Here is a 27861-nt window from a genome sequence, read left to right as displayed (position 1 = left end):
TGCAGAATGCAGCAACCTACTTCCTACACAGAGAAGGCTACAAAGGAAAAAAACCCACAGTGCTCCTTATCCTCTAGTGGCTCCCATCTGCTTTAGTTTGCCAACTCAAAGATGGTTTATTTTAATGTTAAAGGCTCCAATAACAGAGTCTCAATTAGTGACACAGCAAGAAAAATACCGTACCCTAGGATCATATAGTTAGTAGTGCTCCCTGATAAGGTCTTAAAAATGGTAAGCATGTTTCCCATTACATTTTTTTCAGTCTTATCCAGCTTTTAAAGAAAATATTCCTTTCTATGAATTAATTGCAGGCTTTGTTCTACAGTCTTCCAGTACTGACTGTTAACATGATGCTGTCTGTTTGTGATTGGTCAAGAACACATTATTATTTCCATTGCTGATTGAATACACTACAATTTATTTTTTGTGCAGTATTTGCGTAAGTTAATTTGAAATTAATTCGAACTGCTGAAGAGAAAACAGGAAACTCATTATTTATTATAACATTAGAGAAATGGTCCATAACTGGGGAATTCAACACAAATGCCATGTAGGCTAAAAAAAAAGTTAAATTCATAGAAGTAAGTACTCTCTTGACAACATTCTTGTTCTGAATTGGTACAATCCACCTCCAGCTGATCAAAAAGAATCTGGTATAACACGTTCTTATTCCAGAAATACCACCTTCTGCACCCAGGGCACTCGCCGCCAGGACTAGGGAATTAAGAATAGCCCGGAATACTTCACTGTATGGCCCAGCTCTAAACCATTTCTTTTTTCCTCAGTTTCCCTACTCTCTTGCTCCCCTGATTACTCTCTGTTCTGGAATTCATCTGTCTCCTCCTTTCCTTACTGGATCAACTTCTCTTGTCACCATCTATTGTGCTATCCACCCACTTCTATCACTGTCATCTCACATTGCTCACTGACGCATGTGATTGTTAAATATAAGTTTAATTAGAGAGCATTCACTGGTAACAAATTAAAATGACTGTCTAAAATAAGAATTGATCAGAAATTGTCTGAGATTTAAAAAGCAATAGTATTACATGATATACCTTTCTTGCTAAGTAATATCTTACTTTTTTGCACTGATGATGAAATGAAACTGCACAGGGGGCTGGCATGAACCACCTACAATTGAAAGACACAGAACTACTCTCTGCTGAGCCCATTTCACAGTAAGCACAGACCAAAGTCATACTTCTCCCTTTTGAAGCAAGAATTGTAAAAATACATTAATGCCAGATATCCTTTTAGTGTGTTACAAAAACCACTGCAGCTACACATAAATAAAAGAAGGGTTTTACTTACAGGAAGACATGACTTTAAAGCCAGCATACTTTAAAAATAACGTCAAACGTTCTTAGAAACTAGGATAGATACCTTTCCTTTTTTCTTATAAATCTGAAGGGGGAAAAAAAAAAATCTACCATGTACCTAAATTAGCATACATTATTTTACCTTAACTGTAAAGGATTCAAACGTAATACCTGTAGCTATCAGTAATGCAAGGCAAAATCGTCATCCTTAACTCCCAGTCAATGATATATGTGCTTTACGGCACGAGGTAATAGAACTAGTATGAAACTTACGCACATTTTGTACCTCATTTAGGTCTCCTTCATAAGCACCAAGCAATTATTTTTCCTCTTGCAAATTCTCCTTAAAATATACTTTTAAAAAGCTTCCTATATCATTCTTGGCAATCAACTTTCTCTGTACTTCTTTCCATTTCAATTATCACACTTGTGCACCATATATGTCTAAGTAACTCTGCTAGCCCTCAGCTTCTCACTCCTACCTACTGAAAAAAAGGGAAAAAATGTGACAAGTGAAGGAACTGACAGAGAAGCATACCAACCCTCTTAGACAAGATGAGCACTGATAGCTTTAGCAAACATTGACATTCGAAACAAAGGTCTGATCATTCCCTGCTCCCCGCCTCCCCCCAGCTTTAATCCAGCTCTCTCAGGATGCTCATAGTTGTGAAGCCACAGAAAATAAACTCAGCATTAACTGCAAAGAAGTACACACAACTCCTTTGGTTCAGCACCACGCTGTAACGGTTATTTTATTTTTCGGTACCTGAAATAATGAGACAGTTACTCTCTGACTGCTGTGCAGACATACATACCCACAAGATATCGGGGCTACCCACCTCTCCCGATAACCGGCCAACGATGTCTAACTGTGCTTGCAAATCAAAAGAGGGATGTCAGCCTTGAGTTTCAGACACTGATCTGGGATTGAGACCTCAAGGTTCAATTCCTGTCTCACCTGTGCATTTCCTCTGACTGGGAGCAATTTCCATCTCCATGCTACAAAATTTGGAAGGTTCCCCCCGCGACATGTTTTTTTTATATCAAATCATACTATATGGGGTTTTATGTCAAAACATCGTACTATAATTAAGGATTAATATACTAAAATTCTAAACATTATGTCAACAGAAATTAATAGAGGGACAATTTAGGAAGTATTTACCATCCAGTAAAATTGTTATACTGGAGGGTTTTGCCTTCAGGCTCCGTAGTTACCAAAAGCAAGTACAACTTGCATGGGAAGAGGCACAAAGTCAATTTTTTCATAGTGTGGTCACAGTATGAACTAAATGTGTTCATAGACTTTTAAAGGTCTTCTCTTTAATGAAGTCTTCCTTCAGAGATGTTGGAAATTAACCTAATGAGACTGCACTAATCTTGTTAGCTCATCTGCATTTTAAGGTATAATAATATCACTTACTTGTTTTTCATTATTAAAATGTTTTGATTTGAAAGTCAGTACAGACAGTGCCTATTCAAAAGCTGACTCATCTTTTCTCATTAAAGGTAAGTGAATGGAAAGGGAATAAATTGCTTTTCTAGCAGCAACAACAGAGTTCTGAAATCTAGGTCACGTTAAAGAACTGTCTTAAACACAGGCTTTAGACATTGAATTGTTCTTTTCCTTGCTGTGAAACATTGGGAATAACATACATGTTCAATCACCAATAAATTAGCTAAAAACTTGTTCATAATTGATACTTTAAATATGGTTTTTATTTGATCAGGTTATAAAATTACTCTGTCCTTATTAACGTCACCTTTTACCTAGCTTCTCTGCTAGTACATAATTACTGTAATGTTCTGATTCTCGGACATCAAATTAAACAAGTGGGGTCTAATTTCTAGGTCCTGTAACAATACCCCCAGGTAAGACCACTTAGGTGAAAACAATGTCATTCCTCGCTCACATTCAACAAAATGTCGTTTTAGTGCAAGTAAGGAGAGTTCAGGGATAGTTCAGGATTTAAAACCCATTTGTAAAGAGACATTTCTTGAAATTTAATTGAAAAATAGGATTAGAATTTTGTAAGAGCTTGATTAACTGGATCGAATGTTTGAAATAAATAGGGTGTAATTCAATAAAGACAAAAGCAAATACTACCCTAGGTAGAAATATCAACTGCACAAAAGCAAGTGGGGTATGTCTAGCCAGCCTTTGGTTCAGCAGAAAAGGCTCTGGAAGTAGAGGAAAGCCCAAACTTCACATGAATCAGTAACATGAAGCTATCAGGGAAAGGGAACACCATTTGGGGACGTAAGAGCTGCTGTGCTATATATTAAAGCAAACAAACTTCTTATTCCATTTTTGTGTCCCACAGGAAGGTCCCAACTACAGAATTCAATATAATTTTGATGAATTGGAGAAAACTCAGAGAAATACAAGGGTGACGAAATGGCTAGAAGACATACTCTAGAAGAGAAAAATGAGCAAACTGGTATCACTTAGTTTATTTTGGAGAACACAAAATGGAGGGGAGACACGGCATGGTCTTCAAATACGTTAAAAACTGCCACAAAGAGGAAAGTAGTAGGGTGTTTTCAGTAACTATAGGGATGAACACAGGTAGTAATGGGCTTAAACTGCAACGAGGAGAATTTAGGCCAAAGGAGACATTTCTAATGGCAAAGATAATTAAGGATGGGAACAGTTAGCCTACAGAAGCTGTGGAATATGCTAGACAAAGAGCTGTTTGGATTAATGTACATATAACTCATGTTGCTAGAGGCAGATGGATGCACCACCTAATTGCTGGAGGTCTTTTCTAGCCAAATCTTTTCTGATTCCTTGGTGGTAAAGTACTATCTGAGTGCTAATTTGGTAAACTGTTGCGTAATTTACATTACACGCAGACATTTCTTCTGCTTCCCATCTGCAAGGCATTTATATGTTTTGTGTTTACAGGAGTAATATATTTTAATTATATTATGTACCAAACATCTCTTCACTTGTCTCCTTCCAAGTATTTATTGTAAAACCAAACCAACCCTGGCCAAAGAAACAGGCTTTATAGTATGTTTTTTCAGGCTTGTCAGATAGCACCTGAACTTGCATCCCAACAACAATACTAAAACCAAACCAAACCAACAACAAAAACACAGCCAAAGGTGAAACTGGGAAAGTTTTTTTGCTGTCTACTACCTTTCTAATAAACTATTCAACCTGGATTTGGCTTCACTGGCTTCATTTATGTAACATTATAGGCACTGCTTTTAACTAGAGGTATGCACTTAAATACTGCTATTTCAGCAGCGATGATGCTATAGCTTAGTGGTCTCAAATTTTTTTGATTCAGGCATCACTACCCACCCTCAAAAATTCTCATAGATTATCATAATGAATGCTGTAATTGAAAAGAATGTAAAAGTGCTAAGTTCCTGTAGACAAGCTGTAAATCAGTTATAAGTTTTGTGTTTCAGCAGCTGTTGACAAACTACAGCTTGGAAACCACAGCTATAATTTTAAACTACTTTGAAATATGTGAACGACCATGCATTGGGAATTTAATTTGGATCAAGAACGCAGCACTGAAATGCAGCATCAAACATATAGTACCAAAATATAGCAATTACAATAAAAAAAGGCAAGAAACCAAAACCAGTAAAACTTTTTCAGAATACTTTAACGGAGCCTATGGTGGCTGTCTCTGTGCTTTCTCATTAGTCATTCTCCTTTTCTAACGAAGCCTTTAAGAGGGTAAGACAGTGTAAAGGTGCTACTTGACACTGTTCCACAGTCAAGGCACCAACTGACATCTTTGTTCAATGAAAACGCACTGCATAAATATAACATACGGTAATGACAAAACAGAAACAAAGTATTTTTATAAATCACTAACAAACTTGACAGTTATCTAAGAATGCAGAAGAATATTATCTATATTGTAATGGAATCTAGTAATAGTACGTTACTATCCAGGAAGAAAAAAATAGCTGCTTTCAGAATTTCCTATTGATATGACACCTAGTCAGGAAAAAAAAATATTTCATTCAGGAGACTTCTGTTAAATCCTTGCCTTTTTTTTTTTTTTTTCCCCTCCTATGAATGAGCAAGTCAGTTGCTTCATGGCTCAAATTCCTCCTTAAAATGGGGATAATAATTTTAATCAAGGTGTACAAATGATGGAAATAAAACATCATATTAGATTTACAGATTCAAGAATGGACTTGTCTCACAGGTCTAGTGCTCCATTTTTAATTTAATATCCATGCACACTCAATTTAATTTAAATTGGAAATATTTTAAAAATTGTACAATATACATTTCTCAAGTGGAACACTTCCTTTCTGTTGCAATGAAACATTTTAAAATTCTTGGATAGATTTTCCTTTTGGAATTACAGTTCTTCAACACTATCAAAAATACAACTCTTCATTCTTATTTACCATGCAGGCAAAATGGGAAATTTAAATGATTTACAGAAAATTCAAACTCTTGCTGCAGTAAGCAGTTATATAGATTAAGCTTTTAAATTCTAGACTGTGTCCTTGTAAAATTGTATTCAATATGCTGGGATTTTTTTCTGAGGATTATAGAAACCATTTTGCCTGTTATGCAACTCTGAATTTTAATTTTTCTGAAAGTACATAAATTGTTCACCTTTGGGCTTCTCATTGTGAACTGATTTGCAGTGTATCTAAAGAGTTGCTGATAAGCTATCAATTTTTCAATGACACATTCTCTTTTTCAGAATGAGGCAAAAGTTCAACAATGTCTATATTACAGGGCAAAAGGGATCCACTTCTCATCTCATGTGTATTTGATGTTATGTATTGGAACAATTAAAATTAGGTCAAGGGTTGTTCTCAGTTTACATCACTGAAGATGTAAAAGGAAAATTACTAAGTTTTATTTCAGTTCCTGAACTATATTCCTGTGTTGCACTAGCAAAGTTTTCAGATCAGTGAAGAAATAAGGGTACTCTGCAATTTATAAAGAAGAACATTAAAATTTCTTGCAACCTTAAGTGTAATTTTTGGACAAACTATTGGTTTGTGTAGTAGCCATTGTTTCTCCATAGTGTCACTCACTCACAGTGTGTGGTTGATAGCAGGGACCTACAGTCCAGAGCACGTGTTCAACTGGAAGACAACTGCTCCTAGTGCCTATGAAGTTTTCTGTCGAGCAGAGCTGGAAACCAGAAACCACTGCCCCACAGAGACTCAATCAAGTGATGCATTCAGGAGCAGCATGAAGCTCCCATCTTGCTCTATCTTGTCTTGCCCTACGTTGTCTTTACAAAATGAAACTGAGCAAACAAGAAAGTAACTAACTTCCAAATTCAAGACAAACTGGGAGATTCTTCTGCTACATAAGGAAGAGGTTTTATGTCTCATGTTGCCTTCAGAACTCAGCGGAGGCCAGGAAGACACACTACAGGCACACCTACTCCTGCTCCTGTGTAAGGAAAAATGGATTTTGGAGCATTGTTCTTGAGAAGGTGACACCATTTGGTATAATGCCATGATGCTACATGAGGATACAGTGCCAATATTCTGTGGCAAAAGACAGCAGTCCCCACGAGCTCACAATTCAGCATCATTCTGCAAGTAGAAGGAGCCACTGATGACCAGGTCATATTCCAAAATTACCAATGCGATTCTGGGATTATTTTTTTTTGAATGCCAACTCAGAAAAGATTGAACAGTAAATAGTTCATTTAATAACAATATTATTACTTTGTACAAAAATGAAATTGCCCTCCCATTAAATATTTTTGGGTTTAAGAAAAATTCTTCACCCTTCACAGACTAGAACTGAGAAATTTTCTACTGGATAAAACAGTTGATAAAATCTCTTTTGGGAAAACTCACCTCTTTGGTGGTTGTTGTTCAAAATTTCAAAGGGATAGTACATTTTAATTTCACCAAATTAATATTTTCTAATGGAAGTACTGTCTCAGAAAATGTTTAATTAACAAACATAACTTCTCTATCTTTAAAGCGTACAGCACTGATTTTAAGATTTATTTCCTTCGTAGCCAAAAACTATTAAAAAGGGGAGCCGTACAGATGCTTTCAGGATATAAATTGTATAATTTAATAGGTCTCTTCTATTTCTGATTTCAGTAATTCACTGAAATATTTATGGCCTTGCCAGAACAATGAATACACAGAGTTATCTCTTTAGTTATCATTATGCTGCTCCTTTCCAAGCAGCTCTTCTAGTAAGGAAGAAAAGGTACATTTCTAGTTTACTAGCTGAAAGAATATTAAAGCTATGTTATCCTCCCAGTGCAGAATTGTCCCCACAAAGATGATCTTTCAGGAAATAATTTTCTATTTCTGATACTAAAAATATAATAAGACATAGCAGCACGAGTTTCAGAAAATGCTACCAATCAGACAATACTCTTGGAGTCAACAGAGGACTCATATTTTGATATTCAGTCTCTGCAAATGCATCTTTAATAGCACTGGCCTAATTAAAAAAAGTCAAGTTAGCTAGGGTATGCCTACCCGTGTTACAATTACAGCTGGATTTTGATAAATAGACATAAACCAAAAGGCAGGGCCAGGGAGAACAGCCCACACTTACAAGCCAGCTTTTTCAGAACTCTCCTGATGAACTACAGCCAATTATCTGTATAAAATTACAGCACTGTTGTATCTTTATATTAAAGAACACAATAGTAATAATGTATATGGCATTAATTCTGTTGTAATAAACAAACACACCAGGGCTGCAACAAATAAATAGAATGAATATGAATAGTTAACGTGATTAGCTCTTCTCAAAATAGCAAAACTGTTATTTGCAAAGACTTGCTACTCTAACTTATAACTTTGGTCTACTCACACTGTCAAAAGGATGAGAAGGGACAACTAACACTGCTGAATATGGAATGGTTTTGGCGATTGACCATAATATAGTTTAAAAAAACAAACTGAAGAAATTGATAGATTGCATATTTCAGCTTTTAATGCCTGAGATGTAAGACTTTGTGGTCCAAAAATCAAAAGCAACTTAACTATCAAGAGACCAAGCACTGATGGATGCTGACCACCAGCAGTTTCCATTGCCACCTTTTTATAAGCAATCAGCATAAGAGGAAAACGAATACAAAAACTGGGCAACTAAGCTTCTGCCTGTAGGATCTTCATAAGCAAATGTATAGTGACTACTGTGACTAGCAAGATCAGAATCAGTAAGGTAAGCAGGATTTTTGGAAGCTATGTTAATTTAGAGATCGTTTTAGTGAACTTCAGCGTGATTGCCATGTGTCAGATCCCAGGCTGACAACAGATTAAAGGAACATGATGGGAAAAATTAGTTCAAGATGCACTGCTTGAGTTCCTGCTGAGCAGAGAAGCAGGCTTCATAGCACTGATGACTGGGATTATACCAACAAGAGCAAGATTGTATTTGTGGATAGAAATTTCAGAGGCAGAGCAAGGAAATTAGCAGCCAAAATACTTGAAAGCTGCATTATGCTAGTGCACATTTCAAAATGCGATTGCCTGCTATTTTATGAAGAGATAAGTATGTTCCAAGGTTAATCAGATTTTAGCCATTACCAGTACCAAGTGCATTTCTTTTCTAATTTTGTAATAGAAAAGAAAATGCTTTCTCAATTCTTTTTAGCATGATTTGCACCATATGGCCTACTAAGTGCAGCCACCAACTACTTTTAAATGCTACAGTTCTTTCACTGAGGCATTATTATCCTTTGTATGATGAAAGTAATTTTCTTTATGTCTTGAGGAGATGCTTGTACTCTACAAAGCAGAAAGGCCTCTCAAGACTCAGTTTCCAAAAATAGCTTAGTCTTTCAAGAAGATGAAGGATGAATCTTTCAAGGGATGAGCTTGATTATTCTGTTTATTACTTTCTTATCTGCATTTCTGGATCTTGAGGATCCTGTAATAGTAAGCACTGGAAAAGGAGTTGGTGTTTTGGTTTTTTTTTTTTTTTTAACAGAGCCCTCACTTGAACAATCGCCAAACTGACTTCACATAGCTGACATTCAACCTACAAAGCTGAAAACTGATCTGCAGCATTATCACAAGGCATTATGTACTTGGAGATTTTCAGGAATACACTGAACTACTTTAAACCTCCTCCCTCAGGCAAAATGTCATGCTGTTACAGAGGAACAGGACAGTTTGTATGGCTAATTCATAAATATGTCATTTTGACATGGTTGTCAAGGATGATCTTTAACAAGGGAAGCAGTTTTCTTTTGGAAGAACACTCCAAAACCTTGTCTTTGCACCTAGACTTTGTTTCACATGTATTGAAAATGACTCAAAAATGTATTTTGGTTAGGGCTCCTTCGCGTTGTAGAAAATGAAGCAAATACTGAAAGAGAAGTTCTATTAAAAGGTAAAATATATCACGATGGTTGCCCAGCTATACATTTTATGCACTTAGCAATCTCCAAAATATTCGTTCCAATTCTCTAAGAACTCATTAACAAATTATTATGTTATGGACATCTTTCTGGAATACACGAGAGCCCCCTTTTTATGACAGCTCATCTGCAAAAAAAACCTGCAGATCACATGGGAAACATTTTGAGAGAATCTGGCATAGAGGACTGCAGACAGCATGCTGCTAAATAGTTACTCTGCCTTAACTACTTTTTTTTTGAGAGAGAAAGAGAGAGAGGGAGCTTTAAAGCTTTAATCTCATACACAAGCTCGTCAGAGCCCAAATCTATCTGTAATACTCTCCAAATCAGAATGAACTCAGAAGGATGACGTTCAATCTTTAAATCCTTCTCTGCAGAGCTATTTTTAACTCTCAGGTTCATAAAATGGATCCCTGCTATGGCTCCAGAGCTTTCTGACATGTATCCTACCTACTACCTTTGACACAACCACACGTTAAAACTCAGTTGCATTTAGAACTAAAAGTTTCCTTGCACGATTTCCTGTGCAGTGTGATAGAAACAACTCAATGTGACAGAAATCTACCACTGTCACTGGTGGAAAACCAATTATCTCCTCTCCTGGTCACAGTTATTCTTTTCATCTCCTCCAGTCACTCTAATTCTAATATTCTGGACACTTCTGAACAATTTTTTTATCTTCTTATTTTGGTCTCTTCTCCATAGAGTGATGTAATAAATAACTTGCATAAATAATGTCAAATAAGACATTTTTCATATCTTGAAACATTTCCTCAACAAATATGTTTATTCAGCCCCTTTCTAAATTAATTCCCAAACAACATAAAAAGGATATTAAAATATTTGATACAATGAATATTGTCAATCATAATTCACTAGCTTTCCAAAAACTCCTGTAATATGTCAGGCCATTTCTGGTTTATTTTTGCAAATCAATCCAGCTAAGCTGTATTGGAACTGACATGTCTGCTCAACTATAGGGAAATATGATCAAAATATACAATCATTTTGATGATCTGGACCAGGAATCGTATAATAAGCCACAGTTGTTTCCTAGATTTCCAAATGCATGCAGTTTATTACAGTAACTGGTCATGACCCAGCGTAATTTTTACCAATGGGAATAGATTTCTGTTAATGACCTGAGGATATAAACATATCTCTAAATGAAACTGCAGGCTACGTTCACTCCCTACAGCAATAAAGTCTTCATTAAGACACTATTGGATACATGTTCATGTAAATTCAGCAGAATAACATTTTGTAAACATTCCGGTATGAAAATAGAGCATTACAGTCAGGAAATTCTGCTAGTTTTACATGATTCTGGAAATCTTCATATTCCTCATTTTGGCATTAATTTTCTACTTTAAGTTTTCCAGGAAAAAATGTACTCTAGAATAACGTTATATTCTAATTGTAGTTTGATGAAGGTGCATACTGAACTGACACTGAACGTGCACTGTCCGCCAGCGCTATGAATGATTTATTCTGCCGGTTCACATTCAATTTTAAATAAAAACATCTATCTTCTTTGCAGATGAACTGATACCAGATTTAAAAGCCCTGGAAGATTTGTTTCCTCAAGGGCATTTCCTGACTTCAAAACTCACATTTAAAAATCCTTAACAATCATGCTCTGATTTTCTAAAGATCTGGAGAAATCTTCTCATTCTGATGCATCCTTTGCATCTTGGAAGAAGGACCTATATCAGTCCTAGGAAGTACTGACTAAATCTTAAGCAGACAGAATTAAGGCAGCTCTGTAATCTCGGAATGAAATGAAAAAATAATACAGTGAACAAATTCTACTGGGTGAAGCACACAACAGAGAAGTGGCCAAATCACCATATGAAAATAGCCCTTCTCCAATAGGAGAAGGTTCCGACTATGGGTTGGCTAAGTTTAGGTTATGGTAAGGATTAGGGTTAGAAAAACAAAGGGGATAGCCCTTAGCAGCAGCAGCCCTTTTCCTGTGTTTGTAGGTCTTCCACCATTCTGAAAGATACTGGACTCTGGATCCCTTACCTATAGCACAGTCCTAACTCAATCCAAACAGAACTCCTATCATGATCCACGTTTAGCAAAAAAACCCCACATGGTGACTACTGAAACATGCTACCCTGAATTAGCAAGCAAGATGCTAAAGCCACATCATCTGACGGAAGAAAGTATCTATGCGTGTGTACACATGCAGGCACGCACACAAAGACACACACACACACTCACAATCTCCTTCCAAAATGGCACGGACAGACTTGGCAAGGTCTCTGGCTTCTGCTGCAAGAGCTGTTGTGACAGTAGGTCCAATCCGTCCCAACCGTGAAAGAAGTGCTTTAGTAGACAATGTTGTTCTTCTCTCACTAAGAGAACAAAAAATAGTAAGTGTTTATTTCTAAGATTATAAAAGAAATGGTTACTTTTAATAAAGTAAACTTGTGTTTCTAGATTAGTTTTGGTCTCATTGTATGAACAAAAAAGATTCATACAACCAAATGGATGAGTTTGCCTCAGAAGCAGTTCTGTCTGTACAATAAAGGTATTAGGAAAGTTCAATTCAAACAACATTCACATCTCAAAATCTGGTGTCAAAAACTCAGTGGGTGTCAGGAAAGTAACTTACTTAAACATAATTTTCATATTAGCATTTAAGAAGGGAGACTGCTTTAAGTGACCCAATTCTTATCTTCTACGCTGTTTGTGAATCAGTTTGTCACTTTAGCTTTGTATTTTATACTTCAATCCATTTACAAAAATAAAGTCTACGAACTTTATAAAACATGCAACATCACTCTTGTGCAGTGCCAATGGGAACTGCATTTAATTGATTAGGATTAGCATATGAGAACACAGACATCTACAATAAAATAGTTGATTTGATCCTGCAGATTTTTTTGAAATAAAGTTCCAGCTAACTCCACTTAAATAGATTTGATTTCCTTGAGAGCTTTGCTGACAAAGATGGCAGGACAGATGCCAAACAACTTTACTGTTACATAAATACTAATAGAACACTATCTGGGATATATAGGCACAATCATGCTGATATTCTGAAGGACCAAAGGCAGCTCTAAATCTTGTTGAATATTCCTAGGTACCTTTTTAAACAAGGAAAGTAGTAAAGCTTAAATGGATATACATGTTATCAATTTATTTATATGCTGTTGGATTAATGATGATGCAAAATCTCTTGGGCAAATCCAAAAAATAATAATAAAAATTATAACCCACTGTTAAGGTTCCTTGCAATTTTAACTAATCCTTAGCACATTATAATTACTTTATGGAAACATCCAGACAACCACAGCTATGTAATTACTAACTGTTTTAATTTAATTCTGAGGCTTTTAATGAAGCTGTATCCTGGAAGCCTAATTTATAATTCATGCCATTCCCCCTCCTCCAATAAAATGACACTCAGAAACATACAGCAAAAAATACAGGAAAAATAGCTACAAGACAGTTTTTGGAGACTTTGAAACAACAGTAAGAGTTTTTCAATATTAATATTGCCATTTCAATATTAATAACTATGCCATTTCATTACCTTAAAACTGTCGAGGAAGTAGAGTTATCTGAAAGTAATTCATGCACAACCTGTTGGCCATAGTCAAGAAGTTAACAGTTTATAAACTAACACAGTCAAAAAGTTAATACCTTATAATTCGATGTTCTATTTGGGTGTAGGGGATTTGATTTGTAATTAGAGTCTAGTCTCTCCCAGCTAAAAGTGTAAAAGTAAAAACCAAAATATTGTAAGCCCTTTAAATTAAATAAATATTGTAACATCACTTTTTTGTTTCAGAACATTTCAAAATATTATCAAATATTACATTTTTTTCTGCCTTTTTTCTCTGCGGAATTTCACAGAAATTGATATGAGTTTGTGAAAACTTAGGTGAAAAAAATTATCTGATCAGTTTGATTTGTTTAGTGTATAGCAAAACATAAAGATTAAGTAAATTCCCATATGTACACTTATACACCATCTTTAGTTCCAGCAACGAAAGGATCTCTGCAAACTAGTTTATAGTCAGTTTACTATGTTTATTCCTCAGAAACATCAACATCCAAATAAAATATTGCTAGAAATGAAAGACAAAGTTACCTCTACAAACTGTAGTAATTTTTCAGTAGCCACCTCAAAGGCCTTCCTAGCTGATTCTGATTTCCGCAGCTGGCAGTCAAGCACTGTAACTCTCTTTCTCAAGTCTTGGATGTTATCCTGGTAAAGATATTTTAAAGCTTTTATTCTAATCATTTTCTCCCATGGCTCACATAGATACAGGGTGTGAACTGAATGGATGTGTGATATGTTTAACACACACTCTTTTCTACATTTCTGAAAAACATTAGCTGTTCCTGAGGCAGGTATGCCTGATCTGCTAGTAAATCAGCTCCCAAACTGCAACAGATTTTGGCAAATGATAAAGATAAATTGAAATTTGCACCTAACAGTGATAGGGCTAAAACTTAAGACAGTCTGAACTGATTCATGAATGGATCAAAAATACCAACCTGATGGTGACAGTATCTGTCAGCGGGGTGGCATAAATAGCCAGTATGTGAATAAACTCAGTCCACTAGTTTGCATCTGTATGTCCTTTGGCCAACAGAGTAATTATGGCATATCTGGGAGAAAATTACCCCCTAGGATTTCTCTACATGCACTTGCATAACCTATTGATTGGTGTTATGCATCTCTTCTGTACTTCAGCTCCAGAGAACGTGAGCCCCATTAGATCAAGTTCTGGAGGCTTAAGGTTTCATCAGCTTGAGTCCCTGGCACTGTTCGTGTGAGAGGACCCCCAAATGTACATGGACATGTTTGTTTAGCTAAGCTGTCTTCTGAACAGGGGATCTAGACCAAAATACTCTTCAAAATTAAGAAAATATCCCTATCATTAAAAATAAACTTTTATATCACTGTAGGTGATCTTTTCTGAAAGCCCACTACCTACTATAAAACTCTTATAAAAAAACACCCAAAACCACTTATTATCTTTACTTGAAGCAAATGAGTACACACATCTGTTTGTATACAGTGTACAAAGCAGCAGAATCATGGTCACCTTGAATGTCAAAGAATCTGTTGATTAAAATACCTTTCTTTGGTAATCTCATTGTCCACTATTGGAGAAGGAGCTGGTAACCTCTCAGAGGGACCTCACACACTTTTATACTGCAAAGAGTATACTATAGAGTTGGTACCTACTTGATACTACTTCTTTTGAATAATAAAGGCAGAGAATCAAATCTCAATTCAGATTTTCGAGTACTCACTCCGAGTTTCAGGAATTCAAGCTAGCATCTCAGAAACAAATCTCTAAGAAAGCAACACACGTGCTGAATTTCTTAAAATTTTGATATTTATTCAAGTCCTAGAAAGCAAACAGCGCTTCAAAAATACCTGACATAAAAGATGGGGCATCTCACCCAGATGTTCAGAAAGAAGAACTTCTAGGGTGTGATTCATCTCATCACACACTCTCACAATTAGAGGAGAGGAGTTTCTCCCTGGGAGCTACATGTACTTGCTATGTTGCTTCTTTGCAAGCTGGTATACAATAGGTTTTACCTTTTCATACTTCGTAATATTGAATTAGTTCTCATGATGAAATAAGGCAACATTTGAGCAGGTTTTCCTCATCAATTCATATGCACATCCATTTTTCATGAGAAAAACAAGATAAATACACAAATGCCAACCTGCTTGCACTTGTTCAAACTGCGTGTAGAAAATGGATCGGCAATTATGGGGAAAAATTTAAAAGTGCCTCAAATATTTTATTCCCTAACATTTTTTGAAACGCCTCACTGGAGATGAAGTGGTTTTAAAATATGAAGCTCAATTAAAAAAATAATAGGAATTTTTTTTTGGCAAGACACTTAGTAGCATTTAAATGATTATCTTGATTAAATCTAAATTTACTTAAGAACAGTACTGGACGTTATATTGTTATTATTTGCCTAACAGAAACATAAATATGAAGGCCATTTTTACATAAATACAAAAGTATAGAAATATACATATAGTCTTTAAAGACAATATATCTGCAGTCCAGAAACTATTCCATGCTTTAATGCTTGAGATGTGCCATTTTGACCTATGACCCACATATGCTTCTAGCTCCTATTTTTCCACCCCAAAAATATCAGGATAAAGGAAGACTCATGCACTTCACATTATCCCCTTCACTACACATCATTCCAGTTATTGAATAATACACGACAAACAGTGACCTACTTTAGAAAAGCAGATGAAAAGAAAATGAAAACAAGATACATGACAACAGCAAGGAAACCATGGTAACTACAACAGGCGACTGCTTTGCTTACTTTATTTTGGCCAGAATGATCAGTGAGCTGAGCCTTCAGCTCTACAATTTCAGCTTCTAATAGGCGAATTACTTCTTCATAGTCCATCTCCATTCCACGAGCCTGCCTTTGTGCAGCTTCTGCAAGATGAATCCTACTCCGCAGCGCTCTTGTCTCTTCTACAGCTGCCTTAGCCTCCTAAAGACGATAGAATTTAATCGAAAAGTTACAACTCCAGCTAACAAAGTAGTACAAATTTATCTCAAAGGTACTGCAGTTGGCATTAGGGCTACCTTTTAGTGTTCATGGTTAGATGGTTCAATCGCTAATTTTTAAGTGTATGATGTTCAAACAAAGAACAGGTATTTACAGAGAGAGATAATTTTCCTAATAAATTAAATCACAAATTCTATGACTACTGTAAATCTAATTGAATGAAAGGTTTTATAGAAATCCATCTGGTGCTGTTAATCTGCCCCATCACTTCCATACTAAAAAGGTACTTTAATGAGATGTTATCTCATTTTACTATTATTGCCTGACTTCACACTCAGAGTTTGCACATCATGTAGATGGACTTCTAACGCAAGTATTCCGTTGATATTCTCAAAATAAGTGCTGGTTTTTATTTTTCTGCCTAGTTACTGCTCTTACATCGTTATCCTGTATTATCACTGAAGAGTATTATGTAAAATTTATATAAAAATAACGTATGGAAAACAGGAAATTAGAAACTGTTAGCTGTTTATTCAGCTAAAGTAATCCTTAAATGTTGTAAAATCTGATTTAGGGAAGGATATTGCTCAGTTCCTTTTACTACTGAACATTAATTCAATTTAACTTTGATTTGTGAATTTAAAAAGTCAAACTAAAGGTGTCGACAACAGGTGAGCTTACACTTGGAAAAAAACAACAAACTGCTCATCAAGAAATGTAGACATACAGGCTCACCGGCACCAAAAGCAGTAAATCATCTTTCCCCTTAGCTTTTTATTCAACTGTGGAAAAATTCACTTTATATGAATTTTCTGAATCATTAAAGTTGTAAGCTTTAAATATACGAATTCACAGAGCTAGAAATTCTTTGTACAAATTCATCAGCTGAATATACTTAGGTGAATATCCTATTCCTATTTTACATATTATATCTTATAGCTATTTCCTCGTTGGGAATGGGACTAGAGGAGAAACAGGTAGGGGCAGAGAAGAAACAGACACTAAGAATCCATAATAAGTAGGAAACAACCTTCTAGAAACTAGACTTGAAATCACTATTTCTGAAAAACCTAAATGACCAAATATTCCTTTCTTTTTGTGGAAGAAATGTCATATAATATTTAACAGGTGTCATTATATAAATGTCTAGAGAGGTCAGTTAAGCTTACAAAGGCAGATTTAATTCTGTTCTTTCTAACTCAGAACCATTTGTTCTGTGCAATCAGTATTCTTCAAGTCAGGTTCTCCTATACTTTGTCATAATGTTTTTTCTGTAAAATGATCTACCAGTCTCAGTTTCAGATTACTTCTAACCTGTACACTGTCTTTATAAACAATATACATTTATTTCAGGCCGTAAGTAAACCAAACTCAATGACATATATAGGACACCATCTTCCTCATAGTTACAATGGTTTTGCAATATAATACCAATTTGGATGATTGCCAGGGACATTCTGGTCTCTTAGAAAATAAAGCATTAGAAAAAGTAATCACACATGTAGCAAACAGCAACATCATTAGTGAATACAGATGACACTGGTGTTATATAGCTTAGAGGTTTCTGTTATAGGAACACAAGTGATAAGATACATTTAAATAACCTTTAATTTGACAGCAAGTATAATGATTTTTATTTTTTTTTTCTTCTGAAAGCACAAAGCACTAGATGAGCCTATTCTACATGATGATCATCTCCACCTGGAAACGCCCACTATTCAAAAGCTTATTGCTGCATGTCTTTGTTATTCGGCTAGTTCCTTTTACAGTTGCCTGTTTGCACAGCACTAAAAGCAGTGTAAGAGGCCAATACCAAAAGCACTCACAGAAAGACCACCAGAACAATCCACCCCTCCTGCAGGCTGCTCATAGCAGCTCTTTTTCCTAGAAACAATTCAGAGAACACAGGGGTCAGCTTCTAAGAAGTTACGAATCTACAGGAGTATAGGTCAAACTTACTGCCTCTGTAGAGGGCATTTTATTGCCACTGTAAGAAACTGTGACTCACCAGCAAGAAAAGCTGGGCCCTACTGATACAAAGGATGATGTGGAAGTCTTCAGGAGTAAAGGTATCCTTCAGTAATAGGCTGGAGGTGGAAAAACTCTTGGAGACAAAAGTGAAACGATGCTTTGGTAATAAGTTTGACTAATATAAATGAATAGAGAGGCCTTGACAAAGGGTGGCATCTTAAAAACGCACACATAGGAATTACTGAAATAAACTGACATCAGAAAAGTCATGGGAAAATTGCTATAATGAAAAGGGAGGTCTTCATTTTGAAATAAGACCCCCTTGAGATAAAGGTTTACTCTCTTATAATCCAGAATTGCCTTTACTCCTCCATTGTTTTTTCAGAAACCCAATTGCTGAATATTAATTCCTCTGTAATAGCAGACTAAGTATGACCAGATTTCAACAGTGAAAGACCTAAAGGAGTAATTAACAAACAATGGATTCTTACATTATAATGAAATGATTATCCACACCACAACTGAATTAGCCAAATTTTCTGACAAACCAGAGCTGTTTGCTAGAGCAGGGAGGCACAAAGGGAAAGGATACCATCAGGTTTCCCAGTTCTACAGTTACTGAAGCTGGGACTGTGGTGACTCGGTGGGTTCTCTCACTTATGCAGGTAAGGGGCCCCCACCAGTGAAGAACAGATGGATTACAGCATGCTTCAGCAAAATTTTCTTGTCCCATTCAACTGCTTGTATGAAGGAAGACGCAATAGAAATGGAATCTGCAGCTGCTAATATTTCATCTATATAAATGCCTGATGGGACCATTTGTCCTACTCTGGTATGAAGCCACTACAACAAATAAGAAAGCTGAATCCTTACAGAATCAATTTCAAGGTACAAGTTTCTTTCAAACCCAGGTTCTATTCCTTCTTTGGGTAAATTCAAGTGTCAGGAGAAGGTTTTATCCAAGTAATATTCCAGCCATCACAAACACTGGAACAAAGGTACTCTTTTAAACTACACAAAAAATTGCAGTTACAATTCAATTACATTTATTTGTTAATTTTACAAAAATTGTATGCTGAAAACATCCTTTAAAAGAACTTCGAGTATCTTTACTATATATTAAAATAAAAAAGGTAATAAAATAAAAATAAAACAAATACTTCTTTCAGGCAGGGTGAAATAAATTATATACTGCCTCAAAAATTGCAGCCATTCAAGTCCTGGTCTTCAAAAGCAACAGTTTTCCCGTTAGAAAAAACAAGCATAGAATAGCAAACCTTAGCCCTATGAAACACAAGTCCAGCAGTATGAGATACCACAAGCAGTGTCCTGTCGTTACGACCTTTCACATTTACTCTGTTTAGCTGAGGTGCTTCAGCTGACAATAACTGCATAAAAAAGCTCCAGTAAGGAAGAGATCATTCAGGTTCGTATGACCCAGGATTTTCAGGCAGCACAGAATACAGTCAGACTTATCCATGACGATAAAGACACTGTTACAGATTTCACATTCATGGTGTTGACAAGAACTGAGGTAGTCAAAAGTGCCTTTCTATGTTTTATGCCAATTTCAGCTTCCACATGATTTCAAGGAAGACATAAAAATAGTGCTATATCACAATCTCAAAGTACAAATGTATCAAGTAATGTATTTTAATTGTTATAGACCAATATTAGAAAATAATTCCTACCTCATTTCAAATTTAGCAATATTTCTAAGCCTAAGAGTTTGCTTATCCTGTTAGCTACCGATTCAAGCCCCACTTAACGAATGGGTACTAACAAAACATGTCCATTAACCAGAATATTTGTACGCCTGTCCTAATTAAGCTGTAATCTCTGCAATTCACAATTTGTAGACAATAGAAATACCACAAAAGATACTCCTATATATGACTTCTAGCCTGTATCCTCATTTAAAAATCTTGGGTTTTTTTCAGGAAAGCAGTGATTTAAAAAAAAAAAAAAAAAGTTTAAATTGTACTGAATTCAGAAGACCTTAAGCACATACTTAAGTTGGTTTGTTTGTTTAATTTTAATCGGCCATTAGGGCTCAATAATGTACTCATTAACTCATTTCATTAACTTCAGCTCAAGCAGGAATGCATTATCGTAAGTTAAATGACAACTTGTACTCTAGCCTATTTTTTTAAACTTTGTATCACCATGAATCTCAGCGTCAATATTGGTTTTGAACTACAGACATATGTATAAAACACTTGAAAATGCACCAACTGTAAACAGAACTAGAATTTCCATTAAAAGCCTGCTTGTATCTCCTAAAATAGGTCAGACAGTGCTGTAAATACATATAATTTATTATTTCTCTTTCATTTCACTATATGGCACCTTTTCAACAGAAGTTCTTTAAAATGCTTACTAGAAAATCAGCATATTTATCCCCTGGAGGTTTGTACTGCAAAGCTGACCTGCACCCTCACATGACAGTACTGGACAGAAAAATAAAAGTATGAGGTCCTCATGCGGTAGAAAATGGGAATTGCTGCCACTTAATACAGACCATCTTAAACCATCTTTGTTAAATTCTATCCAAAAAAGAATCCAATTTATTTCCCTGCTGTCCCACAGTGTACAGACGGCAACATCACAATATTAATGGAAAAACTTTCAAGCAATTATCTTATATTCAAGGAACGGAAGGTGATAATGAAGGTGCTGAACAAGTCTACATATATGAGCAAAAATGTAAAAGTAATCTTAATATAACAGTACCTTGAAAGATTTTTAAAATGTATCTTGCATTTTTACATATGACATCTGATGGAACAGACAGCCGTGAAAAACCTACAAGGAATACGTGTAGCAGTACAGGAGAGAAGGAAGGCGGCCAGCTCAAAAGAAGAAAAGAGCTGACAGGATGATGTTCAGTAGAAGCAAGAAACAGGAAAGTTACTTGGTTTTGAATCCAGGCTATAAATGACTCATGAGACTTACATATAATTGGAAATTTCCTGTAAGAGACACAACAAGGCTAAATTTCATAAGAAACTCTGATTTCTTCTCTCATAGTTATAGATAGATATGGAGACAGAAACAAGACATTCCTCACAAAACAGTTACTACCCTTTTTTTCCTGGTAAATATCAGGTAGGATTGTCAAGTGCATCTATTTTTTCATACTTAAAACTCTGGCTGACATATAAATTAGCTAAAGTTAGGGCTGTAGATCAGGCACACTGTTGCCTAAGAACAGCAAAATCACTTCAAGAACACTTAAGACCAGAAAGATGCTACTACATTATTAGCCAGCTTCTCTGATCCAGCTTGCCCTACAGTTCATACCTCAATTCAACACCAGGACAGCATTATTGCTTTAAAATCCTAAGGATCAATATTCTCCAATTCTAATCAAAAGCTTTGTAGTAACAAAAGAACCACTTTGTGTTGAAATCAGTGTGAAAGTATAGTCAATACGAGCATTAAGAGAGAAAGAAGTGCTCCCTTCTCCCTTCCACAAAAAACAGTAAAAAAAAGAAAGAATTATATTTTTAAGAAACTTCAACATACTTGCTTGACTATTTGTAGCTCCTCTGTTAACTGTTTCTGTAAATTCACAGATTCAGATAATTTTTCCTGTTTTTTTTTTAAAAAAAGAAGAAATAATAATTAGGTCTGAAAGAGAAAGAGTTTTTATTCCTAAAACCCAATTAGATCTTTCAAAACTACAGGCAACAATACTTAACTTCTATCAATGTACTTACTGCCTTCTGTACAACTACGATGTTTCTAGGCCACAATATATATCTGTTAAAAATGTTGTATAAGCAGAAACATACCTATTAAAAAAGTTCTGGTGGAAATAATTAATAATTAACAGCATTTATAAAACCTGTGACAAAACCAAATTTTAATCTCTACAAGCTAGTTTTTCAGAGAGTTCATTGATACTGTTTAAGTTTCTTGAGCATTTGAGGATTATTTACTGGACATTTCTGTGATATAAGTAAAATACACATTTTTAGTCTCTTGTTACCTAACCACCTAGCAAATGAGCAGAATAAAGACATTTTTGTGGCTTTAACAGATTTCTGTACAACCTAATATTCACATAAAGTTATTTTCAACATTGTACATTTGACCATTCTTTCACTCACCTACTTATACCAGAAGCCTGTAAGTACACCACTTTCAGAAGGTTAAAAGTTCTAACAAAGTTTAAAAAAAAAAAAAAGTGATATAAAAGCATAAAGATTCTCATACTGAGTCAGACCAAGGGTATTTCTCACTCAGATTCAAGTATTTGACTGTAGATTGTTAAGGGAAGAGTATAAGAAATGAGGCAATTATAGATTGATCATTGCCAGTTTTCGACATCAGCAATTTAATGACTCATGCTAAGTATTCACTGCTTCAATGTTCAATGTAAATCGGGTTCTTCCATTTCAGTACAAAGTTTTCAGAAAAAGAATCTTTGTGCACAGAATGAAGAGCACATCTTTGGCCATGTCAACCCAATGTTTTTGTAATCTATAGCAAGAAAGAATTTTTTTGGACCAGGAGGCAATTTGTAGAACTGCCTGTATCCTGGGATCAATTTTCCAGCCCTGTCCAAGAACAAGAATTAGGTACACTGAATACAGAACTAGAACTGTTTATCTTTTGGGTTGTCAAAAAAGAAATTCAGGAGCATAGGACCATGGTTGTAACCCAAGGTACCAAGAAACAATAAATATATTTGTTGCTTTAGGTCTTATGTATTTTGTAACGTCTGTGAAAATATGTATTAATTTTAAAAACAGATTAATTTATCCTCCAGTTTTGACTTCTTTCAAAAGTATTAGCATATGCTCAGACACTGTGGTTACTGGGATCACACATTTCTAAATAAAATTGCCATGCAAATCAGTCACTTCTCCAAATTCACTTTTGTGAAATGTCTGCTTAGTCTCATTTCTCTGTGAATTAGATTAAAAAATGCATTAGCATTCAGTATAACAAATTAAATTCACTGTCTCCAGAAATATATTGTAAGCATACAATCTTCAAACCTCATTAGGACTGTTTACTCTGCCTTTTTATTTATTAATCAAAAATTGCACATAAAATTGAAAAGAAAAATAGTTAATTACTATATACAAACAGAAATTAGTCTCTTGAATAATTTAAAGGAAATAAAAATTAAGTATTACCTTTAATTTACTCATTTCTTTTAAAGCTTCATTTCTTTCTTTCTTAAGTCTTTCCATGTCATCCTCCAAAGAATCACTGGTTACAAACTGTGTGTATTTAGACACGCAAGGTTAGAATGTATTGCTCACTGCATCTTCCATAGCCTTTAACATCTTATCTTAAAAGGTCTTGTTAATAAAATGAGAGGATAATCTTAATTTTAAAAGAATTTAAAGCTCTGAAAATACTAAAAATGTCTAAGAAAATTCTGACCAACTTATCTTCCAAAGGAACAATTATTTTTCTTATTAAAAAGGATTACTAAAAATATTTTTAAAGTATCAAGAATACAAAACTAATAGTCCTTGTTTTCTTCAATATTTTAAATAACACATAATTTTATTTTAATATTCCTATGCTGCAAATGCTCTTTCTTAAAGTCACCTTTAGAATAAAGAGATTTTCACTGTAGCAGTAGTTCAAATCACTGGGCCCAATAATTGTTTATCTCTCACACAGGTAGTAGCAATATGTATTCCATTAAGAAACTTCAGTAAATCACTGTTGTCCACACTTATAACAAATCACAATATAATTACGAGAACTGCTTTCTGCAAAGTAGGTTGCTTTAATAAGCTTCACAGAAACTAAGTTATCTTAAAGACCACCATGATATGGAGCCGTCTTAAACATCTGCCCAAGATTTGGAGTAATCTTACATATAATAAGCTCTCCAATAATCTCCTCCCAACAGTTAAACACGGTACAGGCACATAATTTACCTGTGAATCCAGTACGCTGACAATCTCATTGACCTCATATGTTACAGATTTTGGGTTGTCATCTGTGGCATTCAATTGCATAGAGAATGAATTCCTTGAAACTTCAACAAAATCTAAAAAACAGTTTAGATTTTATTGCTGTAGTCCACAGGTTCAGTTTAGTAGCAGTACCACCAGATGCAAAAGAACTACTAGTATCACAATGTATGGCTACCCTTTTATAAACGCAGTGTCTGCCCTCCGCAAGCTTTTTACAGGAAAAAATGAAAATTGGACACATCTCTCTGAATAGAAACATTTGGTAAAGCTGGTAAGAATAAGAACAAAAATGTTCAGAACAGGTCTTGAGATTAAATATCCCTGAATCAAGTTGTGAAGGAGAAAAGGTGAAGTTCACCTTCAAAGTAGCTGGTTAGAGATGCTCTACATTTGGCAGACCCCTGTGAAAAATTAAAAGGAATCTGCATACCTGTTATAAACCTGCCCTTCCCAATGAATTGACCTTACTAGAGGAGACACAGCGTCTCTACAGGAAAAATGAAAATTTTCATGGTAGCTCACAGCTCATAGTTTCTTTGCAGGTCCTTTATATCCCTAATAGAGGCCTGGTAAAATTGATGTTGACCAAGTTGAAAGTTTTAAATACAAACACTACAGCATTCTCAATCAACATGGCTTGTATTACCCATTCATTCTGAACGTATTAAAAAAAAATTCTGCTACAATATAACAGAAAAGTGGAAATAGAAAGGTCGGTTTGTTTACACCACATAAAATCTGATGGAAGATCCAGTATCTTTCTTGATAAGGTACTTGAAAATCCAGTGCCTTTTTGGATGGTTAAGTGCAGGAAATTATTTTTCATATACTAGTGTTTGATGCTGTTTTCATAAACTTTAGGAAAAGTGAAATTTCCATCAGTTTTAGCATCAGAACTATCGTACGTCTCAGAGTTTATGACAAATATTCTTAAATTGTTAGTGTCACCTACCAAAATTGTCATAACCAACAGAAGCAACTCATTCCCATCAGAATTAGGTTTAGCTAGAAGAAGAATCATGATGGTCTCCATGCAATCGCTTTCTATATGCAATAGTTGAAATGTTCTTGCTTCTCACAAACTAAACAAGTTAAATAATCCATCAATTCAGTTGCTTCAAGAAGTCTCTTTAACCATCAATTCACTCCCAAGTAATTTTTGGAACAATTACAGTACCCTATTGTCAAGGCAAAAATTTAGGAATCTGCGAGCACAAAATCAAAACTTTCTCAAGGTTGCTCTTAATTAGATAAATTTGTGATTTGCTTTCCAATTACTTAGTTTCAGAATTCCAAGCTTATTTTTATACAGTAGAATAAGGTTCTAGCCTCAAAGTATGATTTTATTTGCAGTAGCAACCCAACACTGAAAGAAAATATATTAATGGTTATTATCTATTATATCTATATTGCTACATTTCATTATTTTCCATAGTAATTAAGAAATTATTACCTCCAAAAGACACTGTTCCTTTAGAATCTTTCTGAAGTTGCTGCCTTAGGGCTTGCTGCTGCTCATCTGTGGGCTGGATCCCAAGATAATTCAATGCCTGGAAGAAGAAAACTTATTTTGGAGAAAAAAAAAAAAAAAAGGACGGACTAGGGATAATGACTGCAGGGACATGGGGGAGTAATTAAAGAGCTATACTTCAAAGAGCCTTTGTATCATAGCACACTCTCACTGACAACACTTTTATTCCAGAGACACTCTGTGACTTTTCCTTCTAATTGAGAGATGTTCAGATGTTATTTAACCTTGAATAGAGATGAGTGTAATAAGCAAAACCCTTTGTCCTTAATAACTGCCTTAAAAATCCCGAGATGTTCAGATTCCCAGAAGAGTTAATCAGTAATTAGATTAACAAAAACAGTAATTTGCCCAACATATAAAATGAAATATTGGCCTGCAACCTGAAAGAACTATCCAAATAGAAAATTTGAAGTATATACCTTAAAGTTTGTCAACCTAGAAATATTCTCCAGATGTTTTACATGCATCATGAAGGGGGAGAAAGGAAAACTCCAAAGATTGTGTTTACCTTCTCCAGCTTTTCTGCTTTGAGACGAATAGTAGAGTTCCTTCCTTGCAGCTCATTATCATCATTCTGGCTGGGGGCAATAACTAAGAAGAAAAAAAATTAAAATTAAATAAGGATACAGTTGTAACTATTGCTTTGAAAAATGTGTTCTGAGGCTCTGCTCATCAAATGGATGCCAGCTAAATACCCACTTGCCACAAATAAATGTTAATATTTAGATTGACTTTTTTTTAAAGGACATAATTATAATAAACAAAAATTATGGGTATCAATCACTTAAACTATTTTTTCACATCAAAAAATGACAAGTAGCAAATTAGGAGTAAGAAACTGGGAATAACTTTGAGCGATTCATCAAGCATATGGCTTATAGTTGTGGTATTTTCTCTTCTCTCGGAGATACACTGTTACTCTGGAAACAGAAAGGGAAACACACTTGTGAATTCCAAGACAGACCTTCAAGACACACCCTCAGCATAATCAACAGTTCCCAAAAGCATATCAAGTGATCTAGAAAACACTGTGGAAAGAGAGGTAATGATCTGTTGCCAATTAAGGGCTGTGCGGAGGTAGCTTAGACTGAATTCCAGCAGGCTCCTCAGTATTTTTTCCTGGGGAGGAACTCTTTTCCAAGAACTACCATCCATTAAGCCATCATCCATCATCCCCTCCCCTCCGTCCTTATAGTCAGAAATATAACAAGTTTCCATAATTTTAGCTAGTTCCATTAATAACTTATGATGCATTTATTTTATTTCCAACATACACAAGTTATTAAGCTGAGGAAAGGAAAAGAAGCTAGCAGCACTAAGCAGTCCATATGCAAGATTTCAGAATAATTGCTTTTTTTTTTTGTGTGCTTGCTTAGTTTTAATGGAACTTGAGAAATGCAGTCACAGCTTTGTCATGTTTCAGACACACCTGTGGATACAACACAAGAAGCAGCAACCTTTGGAAGTCTTTGATCACAGAGAGTAGGCAAAAGGAGCATTTAACCATCAATTTCTTTGGATTTTAGATGTATGTAAATAGAACAAACTCATTGACTTGTTTTTTTGCAGAAGAAAATGGAATACTTGTTTGTGCTCATTATTCATAAATACAATTTAGATCTTAATTTATTATTTCAATAATGGGCTAAAGAGGTACTGAAACCAAAACCAGCATTTGAAAACTAAAGGATCTCGCAGTTTGAGCTTCTCTCTAAAGGAACAGAAGGAATCACACAGAATTTTTTTTTTTTAGTTTCACAGCATATCTGTTTCCAAGCTCAAAGTAATTTACATTCTCTTTATATGCCAAAAGCATAAACCAAAACATCTTGAAAATCTCTAACACTAACACCTCTCACATGCTATATTAAATTCTGAAGACAGCGGGCTAGAACCTCAGCTGAATTGGCACTCTTCCTTTCAACTCAGCATGGAAAAGCCTTGTGTACGAGTTTGTGCAAGAGTTTCTCAAAATTACGCGGATTTTTCTTACAGCATTTAAAAAAATAATCTAAGAGCTACTTTAATTTTTCAACATTATCCTTGAAAAAGGACAGCACGAGAGAATTTGCAGCTTTGACTAAGGATGTGCTATTAAATAAGACTAAACTGAAAAATGACAAGAAACAGTACAAACTGGAGCTGCAAGTATTTCTACTTTCCACTCTACTAGCTATGTTATTCAGATATGTTAA

The 27861-nt window shown here is 35.1% G+C and overlaps 1 protein-coding gene across 2 annotated transcripts in view; it reads right to left on the bottom strand.

Moving 5' to 3' along the window:
* STXBP4 (syntaxin binding protein 4) overlaps nucleotides 1-27861 on the bottom strand; it is a 74162-nt gene that overhangs the window by 25487 nt on the left and 20814 nt on the right. The window contains exons 13-21 of one of the 2 annotated variants that reach the window (XM_068413204.1): nucleotides 26175-26257; nucleotides 25589-25685; nucleotides 24097-24209; nucleotides 23335-23421; nucleotides 21713-21778; nucleotides 16019-16195; nucleotides 13788-13904; nucleotides 13227-13276; nucleotides 11909-12042 (exon numbers count right to left, since the gene is read on the bottom strand). In XM_068413204.1, the coding sequence (XP_068269305.1) occupies nucleotides 11909-12042; nucleotides 13227-13276; nucleotides 13788-13904; nucleotides 16019-16195; nucleotides 21713-21778; nucleotides 23335-23421; nucleotides 24097-24209; nucleotides 25589-25685; nucleotides 26175-26257 (924 nt within the window). The remainder of the gene's footprint in view (nucleotides 1-11908; nucleotides 12043-13226; nucleotides 13277-13787; nucleotides 13905-16018; nucleotides 16196-21712; nucleotides 21779-23334; nucleotides 23422-24096; nucleotides 24210-25588; nucleotides 25686-26174; nucleotides 26258-27861) is intronic. The other variant, XM_068413205.1, reaches the window with a different exon arrangement.

This window comes from Nyctibius grandis, chromosome 15 (assembly GCF_013368605.1).
Source record: "Nyctibius grandis isolate bNycGra1 chromosome 15, bNycGra1.pri, whole genome shotgun sequence".
Taxonomy (NCBI): Eukaryota; Metazoa; Chordata; class Aves; order Nyctibiiformes; family Nyctibiidae; genus Nyctibius; species Nyctibius grandis.
The sequence above is the reverse complement of the archived record's forward strand: the minus strand, read 5'-3'. Positions and strand labels throughout refer to the sequence as shown.